The sequence below is a fragment of the Erpetoichthys calabaricus genome, chromosome 3 (assembly GCF_900747795.2).
Source record: "Erpetoichthys calabaricus chromosome 3, fErpCal1.3, whole genome shotgun sequence".
Classification (NCBI taxonomy): Eukaryota; Metazoa; Chordata; class Cladistia; order Polypteriformes; family Polypteridae; genus Erpetoichthys; species Erpetoichthys calabaricus.
The window spans coordinates 282,067,579-282,093,919 of record NC_041396.2 but is presented as its reverse complement, the minus strand read 5'-3'; the positions used below and the strand labels follow the sequence as shown (position 1 = coordinate 282,093,919).

General features: G+C 39.3%; 1 protein-coding gene across 2 annotated transcripts in view; it reads right to left on the bottom strand.

Moving 5' to 3' along the window:
- The window catches only part of tmem256 (transmembrane protein 256), a 67,342-nt gene extending 58,561 nt beyond the window's left edge, over nucleotides 1–8,781 (bottom strand). The window contains exons 1-3 of one of the 2 annotated variants that reach the window (XM_028798446.2): nucleotides 8,632–8,781; nucleotides 2,857–2,894; nucleotides 491–584 (exon numbers count right to left, since the gene is read on the bottom strand). In XM_028798446.2, coding sequence (XP_028654279.1) covers nucleotides 491–584; nucleotides 2,857–2,894; nucleotides 8,632–8,710 — 211 coding nt within the window. In that variant the 5' untranslated portion in view covers nucleotides 8,711–8,781. The remainder of the gene's footprint in view (nucleotides 1–490; nucleotides 585–2,856; nucleotides 2,895–8,631) is intronic. The other variant, XM_028798447.2, reaches the window with a different exon arrangement.
- Between the last annotated feature and the right edge of the window lie 17,560 nt (nucleotides 8,782–26,341).

Here is a 26,341-nt window from a genome sequence, read left to right as displayed (position 1 = left end):
ATTTGTATCCAATGTTACATATACCCTGCTGTTCTTTCTGAGACTCTGAAGTGCCTTGAGCATGGGAAAGGTGCTATAAAAACAAAATGTATTACTAATATTAAAACTAAGCTGAGTAAAACAACAGTGTCCATTAAAGACTGACATACAATGATGTTGGCAAAGTTCGAGTAAATTAGTATTAGACAAGTACAAGGACAAAACAAATGCTGATACTAGGGTTGCAATAATGCACCAAAATAGATGTTTTGTGCTTATGTATAGAGGAACAACGGGCAACAACTCTGATCCTTAGCTGGCTACTTTTCTGATACAGCTGACCATTTCAAAATCCCATTTCCAAAAATGCACACCTCAAATATTTGCAAGGTGCTAGGGCTGACCTGGGATTAACTTATGTTCAGATGTAACTACAAAATACCAACATTATTATGGTTATCATATTTTTCATAAGAATACTACTTTTTGGAATTTCAACTTCCAGTCTTACCCTTAATACATACCAGCAAAGGTTTTCGGCAGTGGGGAACTCCAAGTAGAGCAAGGCTATGCAAGAAGTGATATTTGTTAGCAGTCTCATAAAGCTTTCAAAAAAAAGAGAAAAACAATTATTGAACTATGCTAGCAAACAATTCTCGTACTCATGATAAAAACATGATTTACGTTAAAAAAAAATAGATAAAGTGTTAAAAAGTTAATGATCAAACTTAAAAACAAATCCTGTTGCTGGGCATAAACTGCACTGATTGAGGCCTGGTAATCCAAGTAAAATATTAATTTCATTTTAAATCAGTTACGCAAATGTTAGATTCCACGTTTAAGACCTTACAGTTAGCACAATACTCAGTCACAAAAACTAACCACAAATAAACTATTTTGTCTGCTCTAAGGTGTTAGGCACATTTTCATATTCTATCGTTTGAGGGGTCATAAAATGGAAGTATACTTGTGCAAAAGTTTTACTACCCAAAATTTCTACATTCTGTCATTATGATGATGTTAATAGAATATTGCAAAGAAAACATGTTGAAATGATAGTGCTGCTCCCACACTTATCCTGTGTCCAGGATTTAAATCTTACATCTGGCGACTGCCTATACACATTCTACTCATGTTTGCATAGGTTTTCCTTCAACATCCTAAAGATGTAAGGGCTAGGTTTAATTGGTGTTTCTAAATGTGAATAGAGAGTTAAGCATATAAGAGTCTCAGAGTGGACTGGCACTCTGCCCAGGATTAATTATGGCCTTGCTGCTGCTCATATAGGCTCTGGCATCCCTCAGGACTCTGAATTTTATTAAGCATGTTTGATAAAGGTATATTACAAACACCTATCAAAAAGATAAGTGTGGAAACACAAAGAATACTTTCATATCAAAATATTTTAAAATAACCTTAATTAGCACTATATTACTAAAATATACCGGTGGTTTCTAAATTCAGTCCAGAGAACCCCATTTGGCTACAAGATTTTACCCAAGCTGTTTCAGAACTAGTGAGTATTTTACCTCTAATTGATCTCATTTACTCAGTGGTCTTTCTTTACCTGTCCTTTAATTGTTCTTGCAGAAAAGCATAGAGGTGCAATTTTTACATTTTAATGACATTTGCAAATACTTGTGCTTTTGCTATTGCTTTAGGTGCTTCTCTCTTCTGTTTCTAATAATCTTCCTATTTTCAGTATGCTTTGCTCCCTTAATTGTATCCTAATAATGACAACAATAAGTACTGCACAGCAGACAACCAGGCCAACAACACTGAATGCTGAAATACTGCAACTACTTCAGCATCAGACTTGCTAATGTCGTGCTCAATAGTAATTATGGATTAAACAACCAGAACATCTTGAAAAGCTGAATGAAAATCATGATTATGAGGAAAATCCTAAAAACCAAGATTTAAAAAATAAAAAATAAAACACAAAATTATCTCCATGTTACATACATAAATGCTTGGTACATACTATTCACAATTTAATTCTGCAATTTCTACACTGACCCCAAAATAGACAGAGACTGGAAAATAATTTGCTTAATTCGGTTAGCAGTCCAGATAAAAACTGAAGTTGGTTATAACATAAAAAGTGTAGCCACAAAGGTTCCCAAGACTAAGTTTAAGAACCAATTTAATACACTATATTTATTCACTACACTAGCTTGTAATCACCTGTTCTACATTTTGTCAAGGTACTGCCTAAATTTTAAATCAACAACTCTGTACCTATATTTTTAAATTAGAACGGCACACTCATTTTTCACAGCTTAGTTAGGCAGGTTCATTCTTTTAATTTAAAGTAATCATTTATCTTCCGTTCCTTCACTTCAGAGATCTATCTTTATTATTTTTCATGTCAGCCATTTCCAGTATTCAAACCAGAACAGGAAAGACAGCTAATTAAGTTCCACAGCTTCTTAGCTGACAAGAAGAGGCAACTAGCAGCCGCAGCAAATTAGGCTAAGATCTTTATGGCATTTGAAATTTGAATTTTTAACGGTGTATCCCCCCTCAGTCTTTACTTGGGGCTTAATTATCCACTTGTCAGATTGCTAAGTCAATCAATAGGGGCTTTTATCTTTGCTGCCACTTCTAATCATTTTTGTTAACTATTTTGGCCTGTGTTATTGTGTTGATTGGTCAGCTATTATTAGTGACCCAATTTAATTTACAGTTGTCTCAGAGCCCAAGCACAATTCTTTCTCTCCTTTCAAGTAGTATAAAATTATAGCAATAAGGCAAAGCATGACTTTACAGCAGATCACAAAATATCTAATAACTCAGATTCACATCAAAGATGAAAACAAAATCATTGTATGAAATCTAATCTGTAGATGGAGTTCTCAGGTTTTTTCTTTTTACCTCTTTTAGGTATTCGTCCCTGTCACTCCTTCGAAAACCTACAGAAGACAAAAAGCAAAGGGTTCAAAACAGAAAAGAATTTAAAGTACTTTGTAAATAAGAAAAAAAAAATCTGTATGACGTTAACCAGGTAAGCTGCATTTGAACCTTTGACAAAGTCACATTACATTTGAAGAATTTTATCTAGCACTGAGGCTCCTTTTCACCCTGGAGGGACTTGGCCGACGGTTTTCATTGCAGCTTGTTAAGGAGTGCTACTAGCGGCTTTTCAACACTTAAAGCACTCTTCATCTATGTATGGTAAAAAGGACTGAAAAATCAATCCATTCATTTTGTTATACAATTTAGTCCAGAGCTTGATTACTGGGAGGCAGAGCCTATGTTGGCAATTTTGAGAACAAGGCAAAGAAGCCTACTAAAGACAAAGTAACTGTTCATCAGACAAACTCATTAGCATACATACACACTCGACCAATGAAACTGACAGTCAACCCAAGGTTTTCATCTTAGTGTTGATAATGGAAAATTAGGCACAGAGAGTGACACTAGTATCAACAAATGTTGCACAAGCAAACACCACACAACTCGGGTTTGTTTTCCTCTCCTTCCTTGCCTCATGGCCACAGCTGAATTATTATGTTAGTGGGGACTTTCTATTGTGATGACCTGATATATTAATTATTGTGATTAAGTAGTGTTTAACTTAATTGCATGTTTATATAAGCAAGTGTTGAATCATCTGATAACAGTTTAGTAACTGTTATCAAGTAAGTATAAATATGTGTAAATGCTCCAAACCAGTAGTCAGTGATAAACACCATTCAAGAACGAACTGAACTGAACTGAACCATACAGTAACTGGGCCATGAACTGAAGCCATGACACAGCATTGCTAATCATTCCAGCACTGTGGATTTGATTTAATAGTTTTAAATTTATGTTAATCTCCTCTTAAATTGCATTATGCAGAAAACATAAAACTGAAAATTAATTTCTATTAAGAAAAAAAAATCCTGCCACAGCAATGTTTTAAACATTGCATATCCATAAATACCTTCTTTGTAAACAGTAGTAAATCACCCATTGGCCATTTTAGAAATGTGGATTTTTTTTTTTTTAATTCAAGATGTCACTTGGTAGTCATTTTCATGCTCATGTAAAATAGTAAAATGCAAATGTGATATTCTAAAAATACAAGTAAACACACTTAAAAGAATGTTACATGTTTTTGCAATATTTGAAGGCTTGCAATGCATTAATATTTTAAACACATCACAGTAAATTAAAGCTAAAACACAACTATAAAGGCAAGCATTTCAGTACTACACATATATTATTCATAAGGCACATTGAAATGTTATATTTACCTGCATATATAATACACATTTTTTAAGAAAATAAAATAAATAAAAAGAACACATACTATTGAACTGAAATAATTTGTACCAATAATGCCCTGGTGTATTTGACAGAATATCTTCATTATGGTTTTTGGTAACTACAGTAAAAATAACTGTACTGGTTCCTTGTCTACCACAAAGGCACTCTAAAATGAACTAACCCTGAGACAGGCTGATAAAGAGCATGGAAATGAATTTACATGGTAGTATTACTAAAAGTATAAAATATTCACCTATTGCCTAATTCATATCTTTCAATCTGGAACTGCCTTCGAAGTTCGAAACGTCTACAGCATTAAAATATCATATAGAAAATATAAACATACTAAAGGGGAAAAACCTTGTTTTACAATAATGTTGGGGCATCCATACTTCTCAAACACACTTACTCCAGTCCATGAACTGAAGCCACTAACAGCTGCACTGGACACAACCATGGGCAGGCACCACTAGAACATAGGGCACAGTAATGCACACATTCACTCGTACAGGACCAATTTAGAGCCACCAACTGAAGTGAGACTGACATCTTTGGGATGTGGGCAAAAATCTGACAACCAGATGGAACAATCTGCACATGTGTGAAGATATCGTGCTAACACCACAGAGACCATACAGGTGATTCAATCCAAGGAATCTACAGCACACAAACTCTTAACAAGTGCACCACTGTGTCACCCACAATAGACAGACAGAAATGCAACATACAAACTGACAGATAGATATAAAAGGCTCTATAGAAGTTGACAGATGTGTAAAGGTAGTAGACAAAATGAGAAACCAACAGATATGACAAGCAAAACAATGGTGCAGTGTGCAGCCCTGGTATTTTTCAAGTCAAGTTTTTTTTCCCGCAATCACATAGTAGTTTGCCACATGAAACTGCATTCTAAAGTGAAGCCTATTTTATAATTTAAAAAATAATAATAACTAGCCCACTTTTGCATTTGAACTAGCAAAGTTTTCAATTTAAGAAAATATGCTTTCCTCATTTCTGAGGCATGCTCGTGTCAAATTAAGTAAACTGGAAATAATACAATGTATCACATATGCCGGGTACAGTACTATTTTCTTGAGGTAACGAAACGATTCTTGATAACCTTTCTGCTTGCAGCAGCAGTCGTGACATGTGCAGTCATTTATTGTCTTCATAGAGATTGCATATTTGCTTCCCTCCGTACACTCAGGTCTCCTCTCACATTTCAAAGACATTTGGGGTAGACTGACTGGTGGTTCCAAATTGGTACTACCTGACTTAGCCTGGTGGTTTGAATGATTATGGTATAAAAAACAGTTTTTAATGTCTTTTTTGTGACTATGTTTGCCATTACAACTGTAAAGCATTTTAAGCTACTTTCATGTACGAAAATGTGCCAAATAAATAAATGCTGTTGTGGCAAGCAATAGTCTGATTCCTGCAATGCACTAGGGTGCTGCAGGGATAGGGTTCAGCTCCTCATGACCCTATAATAAACACAGTGAGTTAGAAAATGGATGGATGGATAAAAACAATAAGACAGAATGGTACTGAGAGTGGTTACCTTTAGGGATCTGGGTTCACTTAACTGTGCCAAGTCTGCATTTTGTATAAAGTTTCTTCTGGTAGTTATTTTTTCCTCCTAATTCCAAATGCACATTAGGTTAACTTGCACCTCTAATCCAAACAGAATAAGCAGTATGGATTTATGAGGGTTCCTTGCAGTTAACTGGTGTGGTTCCTGCTTTTTGCAATGCGCTACTGGGACAGGCACTAACTTCTGCTTCTGGAAAGGAAAAAAATCTGTTCATACTGATCTGCTCCTACACAGCTATACAATTCCTAACCTCCCTGAAAAGTAAAAGAGAAAACAAATGAACTTGATGAAGCAAAAGAAATATTCTTTCATCACGGATGAATATTTCCACTCTTTTTCAGAGTAATGATCTCATTGTTCCCACTCTAACAGGCACTCACCGTGAATTTCCATTGGGATTAATAAAGTATCTATCTATCTATCTCTATCTAAAGCTCAATATATATTTTTACAATAATACACCAAATGATTTATACTTAAGACAATTCAGCTTAGAGGTATTTAATTCTCAGCCTGATGTTAACTTACTATATACAACACACTAATCTGTGAACCCATGTTTGTGTGGTGCTTTAGTTTCACACTCTGTCACTTACAAAAACACAAGCAAAACGTTCTGAGCTTGGAAGAAAAAAAAAAAAAAAAATCAGTCCCTAAAGGAAATTAAGACATTTTGGGCCAATATAAAAGAAAGTAACATCCTCTCCCTTTGTATACACTACACCTACTTTATGACGTAGGAAGGGATCTTTAAAGCTGTTTGGTTCAAGGTGAAGAGACATTACGGTACTACTAATTTCATGTGTTTCCAGGAATAAAGGAAACCCAAGATTATTAGATCAATTGGCGCCTCATATGCAACTGTTTCCTAACATGTCCCAATACTTTAAATACAGGCACCTACTCCCCCCAAACTTGAACAGAAAGGCCAGGTTAAAAAAATGTGTGTGTTCTCTGTAAAATTCACAGACTAATTAACAAGTCACCAATAAAAAAATTTTTTGCATATCTGAAAATTATGCAGAATTAGCTGAATAAATTGCATCTTTCAGGAAGCATCTTAAATATGTATATTGATCAACCTTTATTTTACCTTTTTTTTTTTTTTACTTACTGCATCCTTAATGTAGAAAGTTTTACACACCAAGCTAGAGTTCATTACAAAAAAAAGTTGTATACCATTTGGCTCATTATTTTTTGTTAATATAGTTAAATTAGAAAGTTAAATATTTATAAATACATAGAGAATAAATACACAAGGGGCAAAACAGTTTAAACAACAAAGAATATTTACAATACATTTAATTTAATATTTTTGGCACAAAACAATTAAACTCATATTCTAGACAGAATGCTGGCCGGTGATCTTTCAAAAGTATTATGAGTAAAAATAATATTCTCAAACTTAATCCAGGAACCCATATCTGAAACAACAGGCACAACTCTTTTTAGGGCTCTCATGCAGTATAAAATTTGTACTGTGTACCAAATAAAAAATGTTGCTATGAAAAGCAGATATATTTTTTTCCTAAAGAAAAAACAAGTATGGCAGTTGGACTCTGTTGATTGCAGAAGAAAATAGTAATTTTGCATCACAACTCAACACCAGATATTGTCACAAGAACAGGTGTCAAAATTGTTCACTTGTTTTTCCATTCTCGCTCCAAAGCTGTGGAACGATCATCCCTTGGCTATTCAAACTGCACCCAATTTAATCATCTTTTGTAAATGAGCCTTTCATTAAACATTTTTGGAACTGCTTAGTTTCTCTTCTACAGGAAAAAATCTCCGTTATACAGACAAAGAGTTTAGGATCCTAACTCTTAAGTCTAGGTGCAAGTATAATTTACATAGTAGGTGTATCACATCCTCTTGCTGTTTTTTTTTTTTTTTTTGGTCTTGTTCTCTGTTGCTTAGAATGCTTACACCTTCTAATAATTCTTGTACGTATTATAACTTGACTTGAATGAAGGCATCTACCAAATAAAAATAAACACCAGTGTTTCGGACCTGTAGAGCTGGTACGCTTATAATAGCCGCAAATCAAGTTGCCCGTGACTTAGAAACTCATTCACGCTATAAAGCACAGAACTGCTGTTAAGGTGGAGAGTTCATAAACAAAAGTAAGAAAGCGGGTGGTCCAGAGAATGTGGCGTTTTACATGTTTAGGCATCACAATGGTTGCAGATCAGTGGAAAATAAATGTTATGGCAGGTGTGTGTGGCTGGTTTTACTGTCACGAAAAATAGCAATGTCTAAGTGTTCAAAAACATTTCCATACAATCGATAATTTCTGCAACCAATGCAAGATAAAACTAATGTAACGGTCTCGACATTTCCTTCGTAAGACTTGCAATGTGTTAAAAGGAGAAACTAATCCTTTTAAAAATAAAGACAATATTTTTGATATCCTTTTTGCCATTATGGTAGATAATCCTTTACAAACGTATCGCTACACTTGTTAAAAGTTAAAGCTTTTATTGTTATATTAAAAAAGAACTTCAGTCATTACTTTGGAGATGTGTGTCGATTAACCCCCATCCGTCCTCCGTTTTAGTCACCATAGTTAAAATGCATGAATAAACAATAATATAAAAGTACACACGCACAATCATCGAGCTGTTTATTTAACGTGCAACTTTTTTTATCCTTACTTCCCTGAACCTTCACCGCAGGCAGGGCCTCAGTAACCTTGCGAACTTTGTGGTTTATTTTCTTTCTTTTCGTAAGGTGCTGCAGTTTTTTTTAATGTACACTTCAAAAATATTGTGCATTTTCTTTCAGATTATTAGTAAACCCACCGTGAGCCCCATAAGCTCCGGCAATAACAGCCAAGGCTCCAGAGATTCCAGCAACCCGCCTAAAAAATAACGAAGCCATTAGTCTCCAGAAAACAAAACGCAGGAATCGTTTCGAGGCTTAATTTATAGTAGCCGCGAAACTGTGGCCATTTTGGCACTCCCATGATGCAATGTTACAGGAATGAAACTGAAGCAGCTGGAGCCAAGATGGCGACAAAGAGGCGCATGCGCAAAAGACTTCCTGACAGAACGCGTTTAAAGGACTTACTTAACCTGCTATTATTTATACAGCACACGGACGACAAGACTTTCGTTATTTTTTCAAAATAAAACCACTCATATATGCATTTAGACATAGGACAAAATTTCACCTTGCAAATGTCTGTCCTACGCACCAAATAAGGGACCGAATCCACAGGAAGGTAATTCCTCTCACAGGATATATTCCTGTTAATTATGTGTTGACTAGAACTGCTTGCACAGCATAAAATACCTCACTGGGAGCTCAGACCACTTTCTCTGCTAATGACTGTGATTTCTTGGACCGCATGTGGAGAATCTGATATCAGAGGTCCCCGACAACTATGAAGACAGTTTTCCCCACTGATTCAATGGTACAAATGAAAGATCCTGCAAGACAATACACATGTTACAGATTGTTCATTAATTGTGTGTGTAATCCTACTGAAGCAGTGATTGCAAGACTTTCAGACCTTTAAGAAGGTGCAGTGGTTAACCTATGTAGTTTGTAGTGATGACCGAGAACAATTTTAATCACGTCTTCATGTATAATGAAGATAGCAACATTTCTGATAGAAAAGGTGTCTATGGTGATAAACTGGACAACAGCAAGCAACATCAAAGCCTCCATGATAAAATGTCATGTCTCAGTCTCTCAACTAAAGGGTCAGATCAAACATTTAGGAAAACTAGGAAGTTGCCTTGCATGGCAAAACCAGCGGAGCGGCATTTACTGTATATAAAAACCTACCCTGGCTTTCAAACACTCAAGACTCCATACAATTATCCGACTCTTGTTAATCCCATTATGTTGCCTTCATGTACTATCATTGTGTGATGATCTTTACAAGCCTTTTATGGGTGGTCTTCCAAATAACAGCATGCACTGTTTTTAATTTCACAGAGTTGCTCTTTATGCTGAAAATCCTGGCATCTTTATTTTCTGTAGGTGCAAGTTTGCTCTTATACTTTTGTTTCAGCATTGTTTCCCTTTTGGATAGTTTGTTCATTTTATTTTCCATACCGTATTCCTTATATTATTATTTTATATTATACTAGGGGGAAAGCCCCACAACACCTTAAGCACCCAACCCTCAGTTGCGGCCAGAATATTAGTAAAATCTGTAAATGTACAAAAGAAAAATTATTATTTATTGGAGTCAAAATCATGAGAGTCTATAAATATGTAAAAGAAAAATTAATTATTGTTTAACAGTAAAAATCATGAAATGAGAATAAAATATTTACTCTCTTATCACGATGCTCGATGAGTATTTATAAGAGACTAAATAAACAATCCATTCTTTTTAACTGACAAAAACAACTTTCTTGATATTTTAGTTTATAATTTTAAAATGGAATAAGAATCTGAAAATCTAACAACATCACATTAAAGTTTGAAAAATTCTGAAAAGAATGATACCAAACATATATATGTAGGTTTTAAAATAAGCGCAAGTGACTTAAAAACATCACATAAAATCGTTGCACAAAATCGTTGCACTTTTAGGCTTAGGATTTTATATATAAATAGTAGATTCCTTATTTCATCATTTGGTTGATGTAGGGGCGGCATGGTGGCGCAGTGGGTAGCGCTGCTGCCTCGCAGTTAGGAGACCTGGGTTCGCTTCCCGGGTCCTTCCTGCGTGGAGTTTGCATGTTCACCCCGTGTCTGCGTGAGTTTCCTCCGGGCACTTCGGTTTCCTCCCATAGTCCAAAGACATGCAGGTTAGGTGGATTGGCAATTCTAAATTGGCCCTGGTGTGTGGGTGTGTTTGTGTGTGTCCTGCGGTGGGTTGGCACCCTGCCCGGGATTGGTTCCTGCCTTGTGCCCTGTGTTGGCTGGGATTGGCTCCAGCAGACCCCCGTGACCCTGTGTTCGGATTCAGCGGGTTGGAAAATGGATGGATGGTTGATGTAGATTTTGGATAGATTTTTCTTTCTGTTTTGTCCTTTATTTTGCATGTGCAGTGTTAATGCATGGGGAGAAGATTATGCTCCAGGCCAAATTAAGACCCCCATACAGGCTCCTGGGTGACTTATCTCCTTAACAGAGGGCTCCTCATACTTATAACAATGCAGTGCATGGTCTTTGCATTTCAGAGTGAGACCTGTTCGTCCCAGGAGGGTTCCCTTGATCATTTCAACTAGCAGATGCTCAATCAGTGTTGGTGGAAAGTCCCCCTCACAGGCCCCTGGGCACGCACTAAGAATGGCCTGATAGTAGATCCACCCAGTTTATATTTATGAGTGGGCATCACGCATCTCTTTTATGCCTGTTTTGCTTATTTTATATGTTAACATTGCTGATTATTTAATTTCTTTATGTTCACACATGTTCTTTCATGTGCCTTGTGTTTTGTGGGTGACCCCTCCCAAGAAGTTGGGGCGCCTGCCCATCACCTGTCTGCCCTCAGCCCTATTAAAGCCGAGGAAAACTCACAGTCTCTGGTGCTTAATTGAATGCACCGGTGTTGGTGAGTTTCATTGTATTATTTCTGTGCTTTTGTGATTACTGAATTTTTGACCTCTGTGCTCTGCTTTTCCACTTTTCTTTGGATTTGTGTATTGGGACATTGTTTGCCTTAAATTACCTTTCTTGTTTCAGGCAACACCTTTGGCCTCTAGTACTTCTAGGAGCTTCACTGTTTTCAGAGCATTTTTTGTTAATAAATCATTTATTTAGAAATGTGCTGCATTTGCTCTTTTTGTGATGGGCCAGGGTTTGACGGTTTTCCCCCAGTTATTGTGTTTAGGAACCCAGAGTTTTTGAAAGAATAAACCACCAAGTACTCTGTGTTTTCCTCAGGCTTTATAGGGCTTGACAGTAATGGGCAGGTGGCCCCACCACTTGAGGGACCACCCATAAATTACATGGCACTTGTAAAGGGATACATAGCCATATACAAACTAAATGATCAACAATGTTAACATAAAAAATTAACAAAACTGGCCTAAAGGACACATTTGAATCCCTTGCTGAAATATAACAGGAGCCCCCTGGTTGACTGCAAACTCTTTTAAGACGGCTTTCATGGTACAGGTTACTTAATACAGGAGCACTGCAAGGATTATAGAGGTCTGGTATTTGCAGGAGCAGTAGGTGATGACAAGGAGCCCTGATGATTCACTTACAGGAAAAGGGATCACAAAGAGATGGCCACAAGTTAATTTCAAGCAAAGAATGGCAGTCGATGATCTTGAGAATGTGTACAGTGGGGACAATGAGAGATGAAGATTGACTTGCTCTGACATCCGATATTCGATCCCCCTAAAGGGAATGCAAAAGTGTGTACACCTGATTAACCCCAATAAGTTTGAAATACATGTAGTGTACTGTTTGTATTTTTGGCAGATACTGTATAACATATCTGTGACCTGCTTCTCACAACTGAGAGAACACGGCAGAAGTTTGCCGACTAGCCTACCAACCACAAGCGTTACCTGGTAGGTAGCCACCCAAATAATCAGACTGCAGTTCAGACCTACTCAAAATATCTCTCTGTTATATTAAAAAAGTTTTTCATTGTGTCCACATTATACAGCCATGACCACTCCCCTCCACACAGCTCACCCAATCATTACTCCTACAGTTCACATCCTCTCTCCGTCCCACCCCATGACACTCGCAGTGCAAACCCATCCTTCAACAAAGTCATAGCAAGGCAGAAAAGAAAATGATCTATTCAAGGAGGTTGAATTTTAGGTCACGATAGAAAAAGAGTGGTAAGAGCTGATAATGAACGTAGGAAAAAGAAAATGAAAAAAAAGAGTTGCATATAATAAAAATCTGAGGTGGACTGGCGCCCTGCCTGGGGTTTGTTTCCTGCCTTGCACCCTGTGTTAGCTGGGATTGGCTCCAGTAGACCCCCGTGACCCTGTAATTAGGATATAGCGGGTTGGATAATGGATGGATGGATGGATGGATGGATATAATAAAAATCAAGATCAAAGAGAATCATCCATTAAACAAAAAAGAGAAAAATATCCCAAACAATATGAGAACAGAAATGCAAAAAAGCAACATTTATAAAATGTAAGTTAGAGGATAAAGTAATTCATGATATGGTTTTTGACAAGGGGTTAAAGTAATTTAATTTTTTATTTACTTTTTATTATGTTTTACTTTTTTACTTCTACTTTTACTGTTTTACTTTTTAGTACATTTTATTTTTCATTGGTATTTAAAATAGACAGTTGTAGTGAAATACTCAAGTAACTTATTTTGTATATAAAATAACTAAGGACCAAACTGTCGTCCTCTCACTCCCTGCATACTCTTCTGTATATCATCTCCGTAAATACAATCGCTTTCTACAATGGACGAGTGTCCCAACACCCTTCGAGTGGCTCAGCCACAAACAAGGCAGCTAGCTCCCAGTGCCTGCTCCTGGGGGACTGTGAGTGTCAGGGCCGGATTTTCCTATAGGCTAACTAGGCTTCAGCCTAGGGCCTCAAGATCAAGAGGGGCCTACATTCAAATTGTTAGCAAAAATTTTATTATCTCTCATGTAATTTACAAACTTAAAGATGGAAGGTGAAAGGGCCTCATAAGTGGAATAGCCTAGGGCCTCTTTTCATATAAATCCGGCCCTGGTGAGTGTATATATATATATAAACCTGTATGTACAGGTATATATATATATATATATATACACTAGGGGGCTTCCAACCCTGCTTGCTTCGCTTGCCCACCCCCGGATATACAATTTAAAGAGACTGTTATTTTCATGAGAATTGTTACATACTCTTTCGATCCCATGTTGCATCGCTTCTCCGTGATCATAAATATACACCTGACCGAATTGTGGTTTCTTCGAAATTAAACTTGTCGTAGCTTTAATTGTTGCGAGACCACATATCCTCATAGCATATTGTCCATTAATGTGTAAATGTACATTTTGAGCATTGAATGATGCGAACGCGAAAAGATTATTGTAGATTTGGATATTTTGCCTGAAGTGTTTGTGGATTTCACTTTCACCAAACAACAAATCTTTTAATTCTCGCGGATACGCCTCTTCATTGGGAGGTAACACTACTTTTCCCTGATGGCAACACAAATTAGATGATCTACAAATCTCTGAGTTAAACTTTAAAGCCTTACAATATCTACATACTTTTGACATATCACTTATGTCCATATATTTGATCTCTTTTTGCTGTTCCGTTATTTCACTGAGTAATAATTTCCGTTTGTTTGTGCTAATGCGATCTTTACTATCTTTTTTTTGATACTTTCGAATTTTACTACTTTCATAATCTGTAACTTGTTCTGCATGTATATCGCGCCATTTTTTTGGAACCTTTCGAATTCCACTGCTTTCATAATCTCTAACCTCCTCTGCATGTGTATCGCACCAACATTTTTGAACGTCTTTAGGAAGTCTTTTATTTCTGACCCTGATTGGACCTATGAGGCTTTCAATTCCACTTGGTCCTGGCTGCTTATTACTTTCCTTATTTTCAGAATTTGAACATATCTGCTGTTTCTTCTTCGCTTAGTCATTGAAATGCCATCTAGAACATATAAAATTTTTAAGAGCTTGGAGCACATGAAGTGCGTCTGCCAAAATCATTCCAACAACTGAGAGGTTAGATGTCCGTGATCTTGTTTTAAATTGTTTGTAAGTAGGGCGTGACGCGCAAAAGTGTCCATCTCACTGGTCTTGCTTTCAAAGGTTGTAAAGTCTAGTCTCACGGGATATCAAAGTCTTTCCGAGAAGATCACGTCTCAACCTAAGATTTTTTTATTATAAAATATATGTATATATATATATACATATATTTATGTATGTGTATATATATATATATATATATATATATATATATATATATATATATATATATATATATATATATATATATATATATATATATAGCCACACACGTGCACATGGGAGGCAGCTAAAGGGCTCAAAAGAAGGTAATTTTTGGTTGGACCATGGGGTCTTAAAGTGCAATGATCCTTTTTTATTTCCCCACAGACAAAATGCAGGAAATTCCAGGAAATTTATGGGCACTTTAACGTCACTTACGGTGCCACCCCTGAAGATGTTACTTCCAGTTCCACCCCTGAAGACGTCACTTCTGGTTCCACCTCTGAAATCATCACTTCCTCCTTCTGACTTTAGAACCCATCCTTTCTGTACCAAACCTCAGTTCTATTTTGGACTCTTGTCTGTAAAGACCATTTTTTCACAACCTCTTGCTTCAATTTTGCAGCCATTTCCAAGTATATGCTAGTGGTGTCCCAAACCTGTTTTTGTGTCAAGGCTTGGTTATTTATCACTATGTATATATATTGTGACACTAGAGGGCGCTGTCGCTCCTCCAAACCCACAGACAAAATGTCCAGACACCAGGTAAAAGCACCAGAAATAATTTTAATTTCTTCTTTTTGATATTGTGCCACAGTAGACACCACTAACACCACCATAAACAATAAATCAATAATCAAATACAATAAATCCTGATCTCCTCCCAACTCTGGCTCCATTTGCTGGGTTTCCCATAGTCCTTTAAATAGTCCTCGACCCGGAAGTGCTTCTGTCCTTCTGTCCATGTGATTCCATAGCACTTCCAGGTCAGTTGAAGACTTAAATTTTTCTTCAGCCCGGATGTACGGGAAACAACAATCCCCTTGTCTCCCTGCAGCGTCACACGGCGGCACGCATGGCACCCAGCAGGGCTGTGAAGCTGAACTCCATCTTCCATGGTGCCCTGCGGGAATCTGGGACACTTACATGCTGCAGGAAGGACTCCATCTAGCAGCCATCATGTGTCGGCCGGGATAAACTGCCGGCTGCCTCTCACAATATATATATACAGGTATATATAGTGATATGGACGCTGTATAGCTCCTGACCCAACACAGACTGACACCAGAGGCACGTGTAAAAACACTAAGACCTTTATTTTTCTTCAGCTGGAGGGTACATCTTCCCCATGAACCCCCCCAGCCACAACACAGTCCCAAACCACAGTACAGTCACCAAGCACCTTCTTCTCTCACCACCACTTCTCCTCAGCAAGCGTCATCCTCCACCTCCCAACTCTGGCCCCTGAGTGGTGGATGCTGGTCCTTTTTATAGCCCACCCGGAAGTGCTCCAGGTGCTTGATCATCTGTTGTTAATTGCACTTCCGGGCGGGGCTGTAGAGGTGTCCATGTTGGCTACGGGATCCATGAAGCACCCCCTGGCAGCCACCCCAGATCCCCAAAGGGTTGTGAAGAACTCCATCTCCCATGGAACCCTGTGGGAAACAGAGGCACCATCGTTAACCAGGGAGGCTGCCACCAAGCGTCCCGGGGGAGATACTGAGGAGCCCATGGCTGGGCAACGATTAAAAATTTTAATTAATTAAATCAATTAATTGCATGATTGTCTGTGATTAATTACAATTAATCGCAGTCAATCACAACAATCACATTGTTATGTGCAAAATTCAATAATGAACTCAAAAGTAGTTTATTGCGTGTATTTGGTTTGCAAGCACTTTAAACAAATAAGAGTCTTTTTAACAGCAGTATTCCCTTAGCAGTTAAACTATTTCTTGTAAATCTCAACTTAAACATTAATGTAATCAAATCAAATATAAAAACAAAGCTATTTGCCACTACCAGGGTATTAACATTTTATCTAGTTTGTTATAGAAAAACAAGTTACCCTCAGAGTCCAGAGCCACAATCATAACATTATAACAGGCACCTTCCAGCAAGTTACCATTTCTAAATCTGTTTTCTTTCTTATCTGGACAGATAACAGCAGAAACATTTTCTTTTATCAGGGAGCAGCATAAACAGTCCATGTTCAGTAGCAACTCTTTGAGGGCTAATATTTTTTCCAAAAAACTCAGTTTTCTAGAAAGCACACAAAGCAATAGTTTCACACATACATCAACATAAAACGTCTGTTTGCACAGTGGGCTGGCTGCCTGGCTGTCTTTGTGAGACGCAATATGGTTTGTACCTCCTGTCTTTGTAAGTGTCTGTCCACCCAGACGAAGGTTGCCATAGGTGCATCAGCTACACGAAACGTGCTCAGCACCACGATCAGCTGGGGACCGGTCAGCTCATGTTGGTACCTCACTTTCATTTTCGATCTACATCTCCAGATCACTTGCATCAAAATTGGAATCTGACAAATCAGAATCCTATTCAGCGATAATACGAAAAAAATCATCCACAGATTATTTTGCTTTGAGCATTCACTTTGGTATCTCACCACATGCCATTTTAGAAACTGTTTGCTCTTCGCTACTCATGCACGAGCAGGGAATTGAGTTCAAATCAACAAAGCTAACTTTCCTTCTAGCAAAAGCGCATTGAAAAGGGCTGTAACAAGAAGATTACTGATCTCTATCAATCACTAGCAAGACTGAGGCTTTCAAAATAATAATAATAATAACAAAAACTGCATTAATGCATAATAAAATAATTGCCGGCGTTAATTAATTTGTTAATGCAATAATAATGAGTTAACTTGCCCAGCCCTAATATATATATATTGTGAGAGGTGGCCGGCAGTTTATCCCGGCCAGCTGCCTCAGGCCACTAGATGGAGTCCTCCATGTAGCATGGAGATGCCCCAAATTCCCGCAGGGCATCATGGACAATGGAGTTCGGATTCATAGCCCTGCTGGATACCGTGGGGGACGTCAGGGGATGCTGCAAAGAGGCACAGGGATTTCTATTCTCCCTATACCCCGGAAGTACTTCCTAGTCACGGGGACAGAAGAACTGAAGTACTTCCGGGCTGAAGAAAAAGAAGAGTATGGAAACACATGGATTGAAGGACTATAATGACTATGACCTTCCGGGTCAAGGACTATAAAAAGGACTGTGAGAAACCCAGCAGACTGAGCTGGAGTTGGGAGGAAGTGCGACAGAGCTGCTGGGTAGAGAGGAGGATTGATTGTTTATTATTTGCTTATTATTGTGTATTGTGGGAGTGGAGGTGCTTTGTATACATTATTATAATAATAAATATTACTGGGACTTTTTTACCTGGTGTTGTGGCGTGTTGTCTGCGGGTTTGGAGGTGCGACAGCACCCCCTACTGTCACAGTGGCATAGCCGGCAGGATTCTCTGGCAGTCTGTTTGGCAGAGAAACTGAAAAAAAAATTCTGTGCACAGAATCCAAAGACAGCGTCACGACACACAGAAAAAAATCGCCAAACCCAATTCACCTAGACCGTCATGGGGAAGAAGAAGACCAAAACGAGGTATGTGCCGGGGGAGAAATTGAGAAGCTTTTTAAAGTAATGCATTTTGTCCCGTGCTCATACCTCGTAGAAGATCATCCAGAGGTTCTGCGGCAGGCAGAATTTAATCCTGAAGACGGTAGTGCGCTTCCACAGGATCGTACAAGCGATGGGGACTTACATGACAAGGCAAGGGACACGTGACCTACCCCGAGGGATTCTGGGAAGGAGAAGGTCCACGTCCTGCTGATTTCTACTTCACCCAAGAAATGACGACTTGGACTTTCTGAAGGGGAAGGGGGAGGCGAGCGAAGCATTGCTCACCTCACATAAAGGTAAGGAGGTCCGGAAAATGACTGATCGGTCCGCCTATAAATTAAAATAGGCAGATCGCAGTCAGCCGATGTCGGCACCATGGACCTCTATAGAAAACTCCAAATCCCAGCCGCCATTGCGAAGCCCAACAGAGCATGTGCCAGGAGCGGGCGTGCTCATTGGCTCAGGGCCGGGAGGTAGGGCTGATGATGGCTCGAGCCTACCTCGGGCCGATTCAATTAATAATATGGACATGTGGGAGCTGGAAAAATTTCTCCAGCCCGTGCATAGTTTTTTGCAGATCACGATGACAATTAAGAAGATTGTGGAGGAGCTGGGAGCAGCGGCCGAAGCACCTTTTAAAAGGCTAGATGAATACCTGCAGCGATTTGGTCGGGAGCCTCCCGTAATGGTTAATTTGGCAGTACAGGTAAGTGTTACCAGTACCGTATATGATAGAGGGACACAGAGTGAAACGGGCCCATGATTAATTAGTAGCAGGTGCCAAGTAACCTCGAGCCCTACAAAAGAGTCAGGTATGATGACCGAGTGACCGGGGGAAGGATTGATCGAACCAGAGCAGCTGAATGGTGTTGCCTCCCGGAGTGAGGCGATCCTGAAGACACCAACACCGATCATCTGTAAATCAAAAGGAGTTTAAACAGCAAAGGGTCTCTCTCTTGCACATAGAGAAACTCAGACTGTGAGACAACCCAGATTAAAAAGGAGATCCCGAAAGAGAAACAGGGGTCTCCTGATAGAATTGAGTATAGGGGAAAGGTGCGGAGCCAGCGTTTCCAGCTTGTTTTCAGTCTCGCAGGGCGAGAATATCGGGAGGTAGACGGCTGTGCTATGAATGCCGCCGGCCAGGCCACATATGGCGAAATTGTCCAAAGAGAACTGGGGAGGAAGTGAAACATTTGTACAGCATCTCTCCACGGTTCTCTTGTAATTGTTTTGCAGGACAGAGCCAAGGACTGGCCACAACAAATACCTCCTGGAGGAAGATGACCCTCGCGGGACTGGACGCTACACCCCAGTATGCTTCGCTTAGGGGAGGGAACTGTGAGAGGTGGCCTGCAGTTTATCCTGGCCAGCTCCCCCAGGCCGCTAGATGGAGTCCTCCCTGCAGCATGGAGATGCCCCAAATTCCCGCAGGGCATCATGGACAATGGAGTTTGGATTCACAGCTCTGCTGGACACCATGGGGGCCGCCAGGTGTCGCTGCAGAGAGGCACAGGGATTTCTATTCTCCCTATAGCCCGGAAGTACTTCCAAGTCACAGGGACAGAAGTACTTCCGGGCTGAAGAAAAAGAAGTGTTTTCATCTGACCCAGAAGTGCTATGGAAACACATGGATTGAAGGACAGAAGCACTTCCGGGTCAAGGACTATAAAAAGGACTGTGGGAAACCCAGCAGACTGAGCCGGAGTTGAGTGGAAGTGCGACAGAGCTGCTGGGTGAGAGGAGGATTGATTGTTTATTATTTTCTTATTATTGTGTATTGTGGGAGTGGAGGTGCTTTGTGCACATTATTGTAATAATAAATATTACTGGGACTTTTTTACCTGGTGTTGTGGCATGTTGTCTGTGGGTTTGGAGGTGTGACAGCGTCCCCTACTGTCACAATATATATATATATATATATATATATATATATATATATATATATATATATATATATATATATATATATATACAGTAATCCCTCCTCCATCGCGGGGGTTGCGTTCCAGAGCCACCCGTGAAATAAGAAAATTCGCGAAGTAGAAACCATATGTTTATATGGTTATTTTTATATTGTCATGCATGGGTCACAGATTTGCGCAGAAACACAGGAGGTTGTAGAGAGACAGGAACGTTATTCAAACACTGCAAACAAACATTTGTCTCTTTTTCAAAAGTTTAAACTGTGCTCCATGACAAGACAGAGATGACAGTTCCGTCTCACAATTAAAAGAATGCAAACATATCTTCCTGTTCAAAGGAGTTTGCGTCAGGAGCAGATGTCAGAGAGATAAAGAAAAGCAAACAAATCAATACGCTGTTTGGCTTTTAAGTATGCGAACCACCGCGGCACAAAGCTGTTGAAGGCGGCAGCTCACACCCCCTCCGTCAGGAGCAGGGAGAGAGAGAGAGAGAGAGAGAGAGAGAGAGAGAGAGAGAGAGAGAGAGAGAGAGAGAGAGAGTGAGAGAGAGAGAGAGAGAGAGAGAGAGAGAGAGACAGATAAAAACAAAGTCAAAAATCAATACGTGCCCTTTGAGCTTTGAAGTATGTGAAGCACCGTGCAGCATACTTAAAAGCTTCACACAGAAGGTAGCAACGTGAAGATAATCTTTCAGCATTTTTAGACGAGCGTCCGTATCGTCTAGGTGTGCAAACAGCCCCCCTGCTCACACCCCCTACGTCAGGATCACAGATAGTCAGCGCAAGAGAGAGAAAGAAAAGTAAGTTGGGTAGCTTCTCAGCCATCTGCCAATAGCGTCCTTGTATGAAATCAACTGGCAAACCAACTGAGGAAGCATGTACCAGAAATTAAAAGACCCATTGTCCTCAGAAATCCGCGAACCAGCAAAAAATCCGCGATATATATTTAAATATGCTTACATATAAAATCCGCGATAGAGTGAAGCCGCGAAAGGCGAAGCGCGATATAGCGAGGGATCACGTATATATATATATATATATATATATATATATATATATATATATATATATATATATATATATATATATATATATAGTGGAATAAAGTGCTCTATAGTGCCCCGTTGAACCCACCAGACAGACGTCCAGGACACACGTTTAAAATCACCAAGAATAATCTCTTTAATATTCTTATTTAAAGTGCACAAAGCACCGCACTCTCCACAATTCTCCAATCAACAATCAATAAACACAATCCTCCGCTCCCGGCTGCTCTGTTCCACATCCTCCCAACTCCGGCTCGGTCTGCTGGGGTTTCCCACAGTCCTTTTAAAGTCTATGACCCGGAAGTATTTCTTCTCTGGGTCAACACAACATCTTCCTTTATCAATTGTCCCGGAAGCAATGTGGGCTTCCATCCTCGTGACCCCAAAGATACTTCCGGGTTGGCGTAATTGTAAAAGTCCCTGGGTTCTTGGTGAGCTCCCCCTGGCAGCACCCACGGCACCCAACAGGGCTGAAGAGACGGACTCCATGTCCCATTCTGCCCTGCGGGAATCCAAGGAACCATTTCCATCCAGGGGAGCTGCCATCTAGCGTCCCGGGGGGATGTTGTGCCCTAAAAAGGCTGTCTTCTTTTGTTGAGGGACGTCCCGGCCAGACTGAAATGCTGCTGTCCATCACAATATATATACAGTGGTACCTCGGTGTATGTCCGCTTTGGAATAAGTCCAACTTGGTATACGTCCTGTTTGGATGCGAAAAAGTTTGCTTGGTATACGACCTTTGTTTGGAATACGGCTATCCTTGTTTACCTCTCTCGAGACAAAGCCACGACTGACCACGAGTGTCAGTACGCCAGTTGCTAGCATTCAGTGAACAACCCACGCTATAACTCTCTGTGAATTTTCACGTTTTTGTGTTTTTTCGTGTAAATTTGAATTGATTTGTTGAAAAGTATGAAGGTGGCATGTGTATCTGGGATTTGGCTGCTGCATATGTATGCCGAGAACGACGGTATCTAAGATTGTGAAAAACAAAGACGTTATTAAAAAGTAAAGTGAGGTTAAATTTTCATTTATTTCATCTAATTGCTTTTGTATTTAAGTATTTTAGTATTAAGCAGTGTTAAAATTATTTTATACAACCCCATCAATGTATAATATGCCAATAACAATGGATTAATCATTTTCCCTTAATTTCTTATTTCTTCTTGGGAAAAATTTGTTTGGTATACGTCCTGTATAAGTCCAAGGATCTGGAACGGATTAAGGACATACACCAAGGTACCACTGTATATATATATATATATATATATATATATATATATATATATATATATATATATATATATATATATATATATATATATAAAATATATATATATATATATATATAAATATATACAGTACAGTACATTACAATGGATGGACAAGGGGAGACTGCTTCCTGGGGCCATGTGCTTACCCAGTACAGTGGGCTTGCAAAATCTCTCTGACTTGTTTCCAGTTTGGACATCTGCATGGCCACCTGGGCTGCATGAGAGTTGTTGCTTTGGTAAGTAGCCCTGTTGGGGTGCTCGAGTGCCGCTGGGTGGAGCTTCTGGAGGCAGGCTGTCCTAGCCACCTGACCCGGAAGTGCTTCTTGGGTGCAATGTGATAGCACCACAAATACTCCTGGGTCTGATATAAAGGAGGCTGGTCTGCTTCACCTGGGAAGTTGGACTCGTCTGAAAGAGGACAAACCTCGCATGGTAGGAGTGGAGGTGGAGAAATAGAGAGAGAGAGAGAGAGAGAATTGTGTTTTGCCCCACATCCTCCTGATCTCAATCTCCAAATCTTTATATTTGCTGTGTTCATCAAGCTTTTTTGTGCTTGATATTGTTATCATCTGGAACCTCTACATTTATGATCAGGCACTGCTTCTCAGGACAGTTAGTTAAAATAGAACAATTGGTTTTTGCTGCCATGTCCCACATGATGGGAATGTTGGTGATGTTGGCAACAGCCGCCGGCACATGTTGGTACCATTGCTCAGGTTTTCATCCACCTATCTCACCACAGATTGACTAGTGCAGATAGTGGGCCACCTTGCTGTGCTGGCTTATATAGTTGGTAGAAGCCAGCATTGTACACCCAGTGGTGATATATCTAGTTATCTCCTTAGCTGTGCTGCACATTCTGCACTTGCTGTGATGATTAGGATTTCAATCTCTCCCTTGATCCCAGGGCTGTTCAGCCATGCCATATTATTATTATTATTATTATTATTCCTTTTTATGAACCTAATCAGGGAGCCAGCAACATCCAGCACAAGGGAAGAATCAGATTTGGATGAGATGCCAACCCATGACAGAGCATAATATTATTATCCATCCATCCATCCATCCTCCTTTTTGTATCTTGCTTACTAACCTCAGGATCTCAGGGCGCAAGAGCTTATCCCAGAAGTACAAGACACAAGATGGAAACCAACCTTGGCACTGGCATCAGTCCATGAAAAAAGATGATTATTGTAAAAGAGATTTTAATTTTTGTTCTAACCTAAACCCTTCCATTTAAAACTTTCCGGCCATACCACAAATACATGATTCATGAAATGGTTAGACAACAACAGAGGTTTAGAAATTATTTATAGACTATATGAATTATTAATACACCGATGTGTTTCTTGCGGCTCAGGCAAAAAGATGGATTGCTTGTGAATTATTAAAAACATAAATGAAAGTTTATTTTCTTATATGGTTGATTACATAACCAAACTCTTATTTATGCAAAGATTGCAAAGTAGCATTGACCTTTGCAGCTCTGTGGACTGTGGGCCTGCTATTCTGGTTTTTGCTTGAGAATTGCCAATTTTTCTAACCCTCCTGTGTATAACGTTTGTGTCCTTTAGCCCGACTTTTTTCTTGTTTTTTTCAAACCAGAAACTACAAATTGGTTATCATTCCTTTTGCTTTTTAATAGCTTGTTCTTTTTTTCATTTTTAAGCCATTATTTACTAACTTGCACACAAGTGGGTAACACTGAAATATCTGCTGTCCTTCATATCTTCACATTCACTGCCATTTGCATCCATGTCTGCTTTGCTTGTTGTCAGGGCCTTCTTAATAGCATCATAGGCGCCCGGGCAAAGTAGTGTGCTGGGGTTCCTGTTTTGATAGCAAAACAGGAACATACCTAGACATCAGAAACTTCGTGGGCCCTTATGCTCCTGGGGCCCCCAGCCAGTGCCCATTGTGCCCATACGTTAAGACCTTGTTGTAATGTTCACATAAAGAACCATAGACTTCTCGAATAAATTAACAAATAGTTTGGTGGAGAGTAGGGCTTGATGTTATTTTGGACAATCTATATGAGGGGTATCCAACTCCAGTCCTGGTGGGCCGCAGTGGCTGCAGGTTTTCATTCTAACCCTTTTCCTAATCAATGACCAGTTTTCTCTGCTAATTAACTCCTTTTCCCTTCATTTGAATAGCCCTGTTTTTAAGGATTCAGTCCCCTGAATTGATTTGTTTCTTCATTAAATGGCAGCTAAAGAGAAATGAGATGTGAAACGAGCCGACAGATGACCAGCTAAATTGGAATATCAAACTCCAGCCAGTTTCACTCCAACTAGTTTCTTAATGACAAGCCAATTCAATGCTATTAATTAAAGCCATTATTGAATATCATGACTTGTTACTGCTCTCATTCTGCCACAGCAGACTTGATTTTCTGTTTTTTCTAAGACCACCATCAAGATGTTTTGGTGACCTGAGCAGACCAACATGACCGAGACCTTCACCTTTCTTTATTTTCAGGTAAGCTGGTCATGTGGTGGCTTGTTTTGTGTCTCATTATTGTTTGGCTGCTCATTAAGAAAAAAAGAAACAACTAAGGGGTCAGAGTCACGTCAATTAAAACTACGTCAAAACAAGTTAATCAGCAGCAACAACGGCTCACTAATTAAGAAGATGGTTAGAATGAAAGCCTGCAGCAACTGTGGCCCAATGGGACCAGAGTTGGACACCTCTGCTCTAGATAAATAGGAATGGCCTGTTCTCATCACAATTGTCCTAAAGTTCTAATTGTCACTATTTGGATACAATGAAGAAGGCAAACACCACAGAAACTTGAATTACATAGACATTGGCAAAGCAGAGTTAAGCACTTCAAGAGTTGGCAAAAATGCAATTTGTTTTTTTTTTTTTTTTTTTTTACAAATTATTTCATCCAGACACAACTACACAGACAACTTCCCAGGTACAAATAAATGCTTTGTATTTGTCACACAAATACCTAATTTTCCCAATGTGAGGTAAGACTATGTTGCATAATTGACTGAGTACAGGGTGGCATGGTGCTGCAGTGGGTAGCACTGCTGCCTTGTAGTAAGGAGCTCCGGGTTCACTTCCTGGGTCCTCCCTGCAGGGAGTTTACATGTTCTCCCTGTGTCTGCGTAGGTTTCCTCTGGGTGCTCCGGTTTCCTCCCACAGTCCAAAGACATGCAGGTTAGGTGCATTGGTGATCCTAAATTGTCCCTAGTGTGTGCTTGGTGTGTGTGTATGTGCACTGCGGTGGGCTGGCGCCCTGCCCGGGATTTGTTCCTGCCTTGCATCCTGTGTTGGCTGGAATTGGCTCCAGCAGACCCCCATGACCCTGTGTTAGGATATAGCGGGTTGGAAAATGACTGACTGACTGAGTAAAACATTATGAGTATTTGCATAGCCTTATTGTTTTCTGGTTTAATGCATCTAGCAAGACATATCACAGTTAAAGTAGCCAGTTGTGTTTGAAATGTACTGAAGTAAAAGTAGGCATAAAATTTTAAACTCAAGTAAAGTAGAAATACTCTCAAAACATTCAGAGTACTATTCTGTTCCTGTACAACCCTGCTGCACGGCGTGCAGTACCTAATTAAAGAAGACAAAGTCCAAGTGTATTTCTTCAGACACATTCTTCCCATTAATATCAATAAGTAATGATATCAGAGATGGACTAAATATCAGCAGCACCCTGGTCAAAGAGACACTTTAAGAGAGAGAGAGAATTCTCATCATTGCAGAAAACTGATTTTCAGTTTTTCATTTTATTTTGTTTGGATCAGGTTTACATACTCTACAAGGAGCCATGTGCTATTAATAGGTTGTCTTGATAGTCACCATTTAAAAGAATACTCCACACAAAAATGTTCATTTTTGTATCTGTTACTCACCTCGTATTGTTTGCAGTGATGACCATAAATATTTTTTAATTGAATGTGTTCATAGGTAATAGAGATAAAAATTCCTGATACAAGTGACTTCAGTGGAGACTCACCT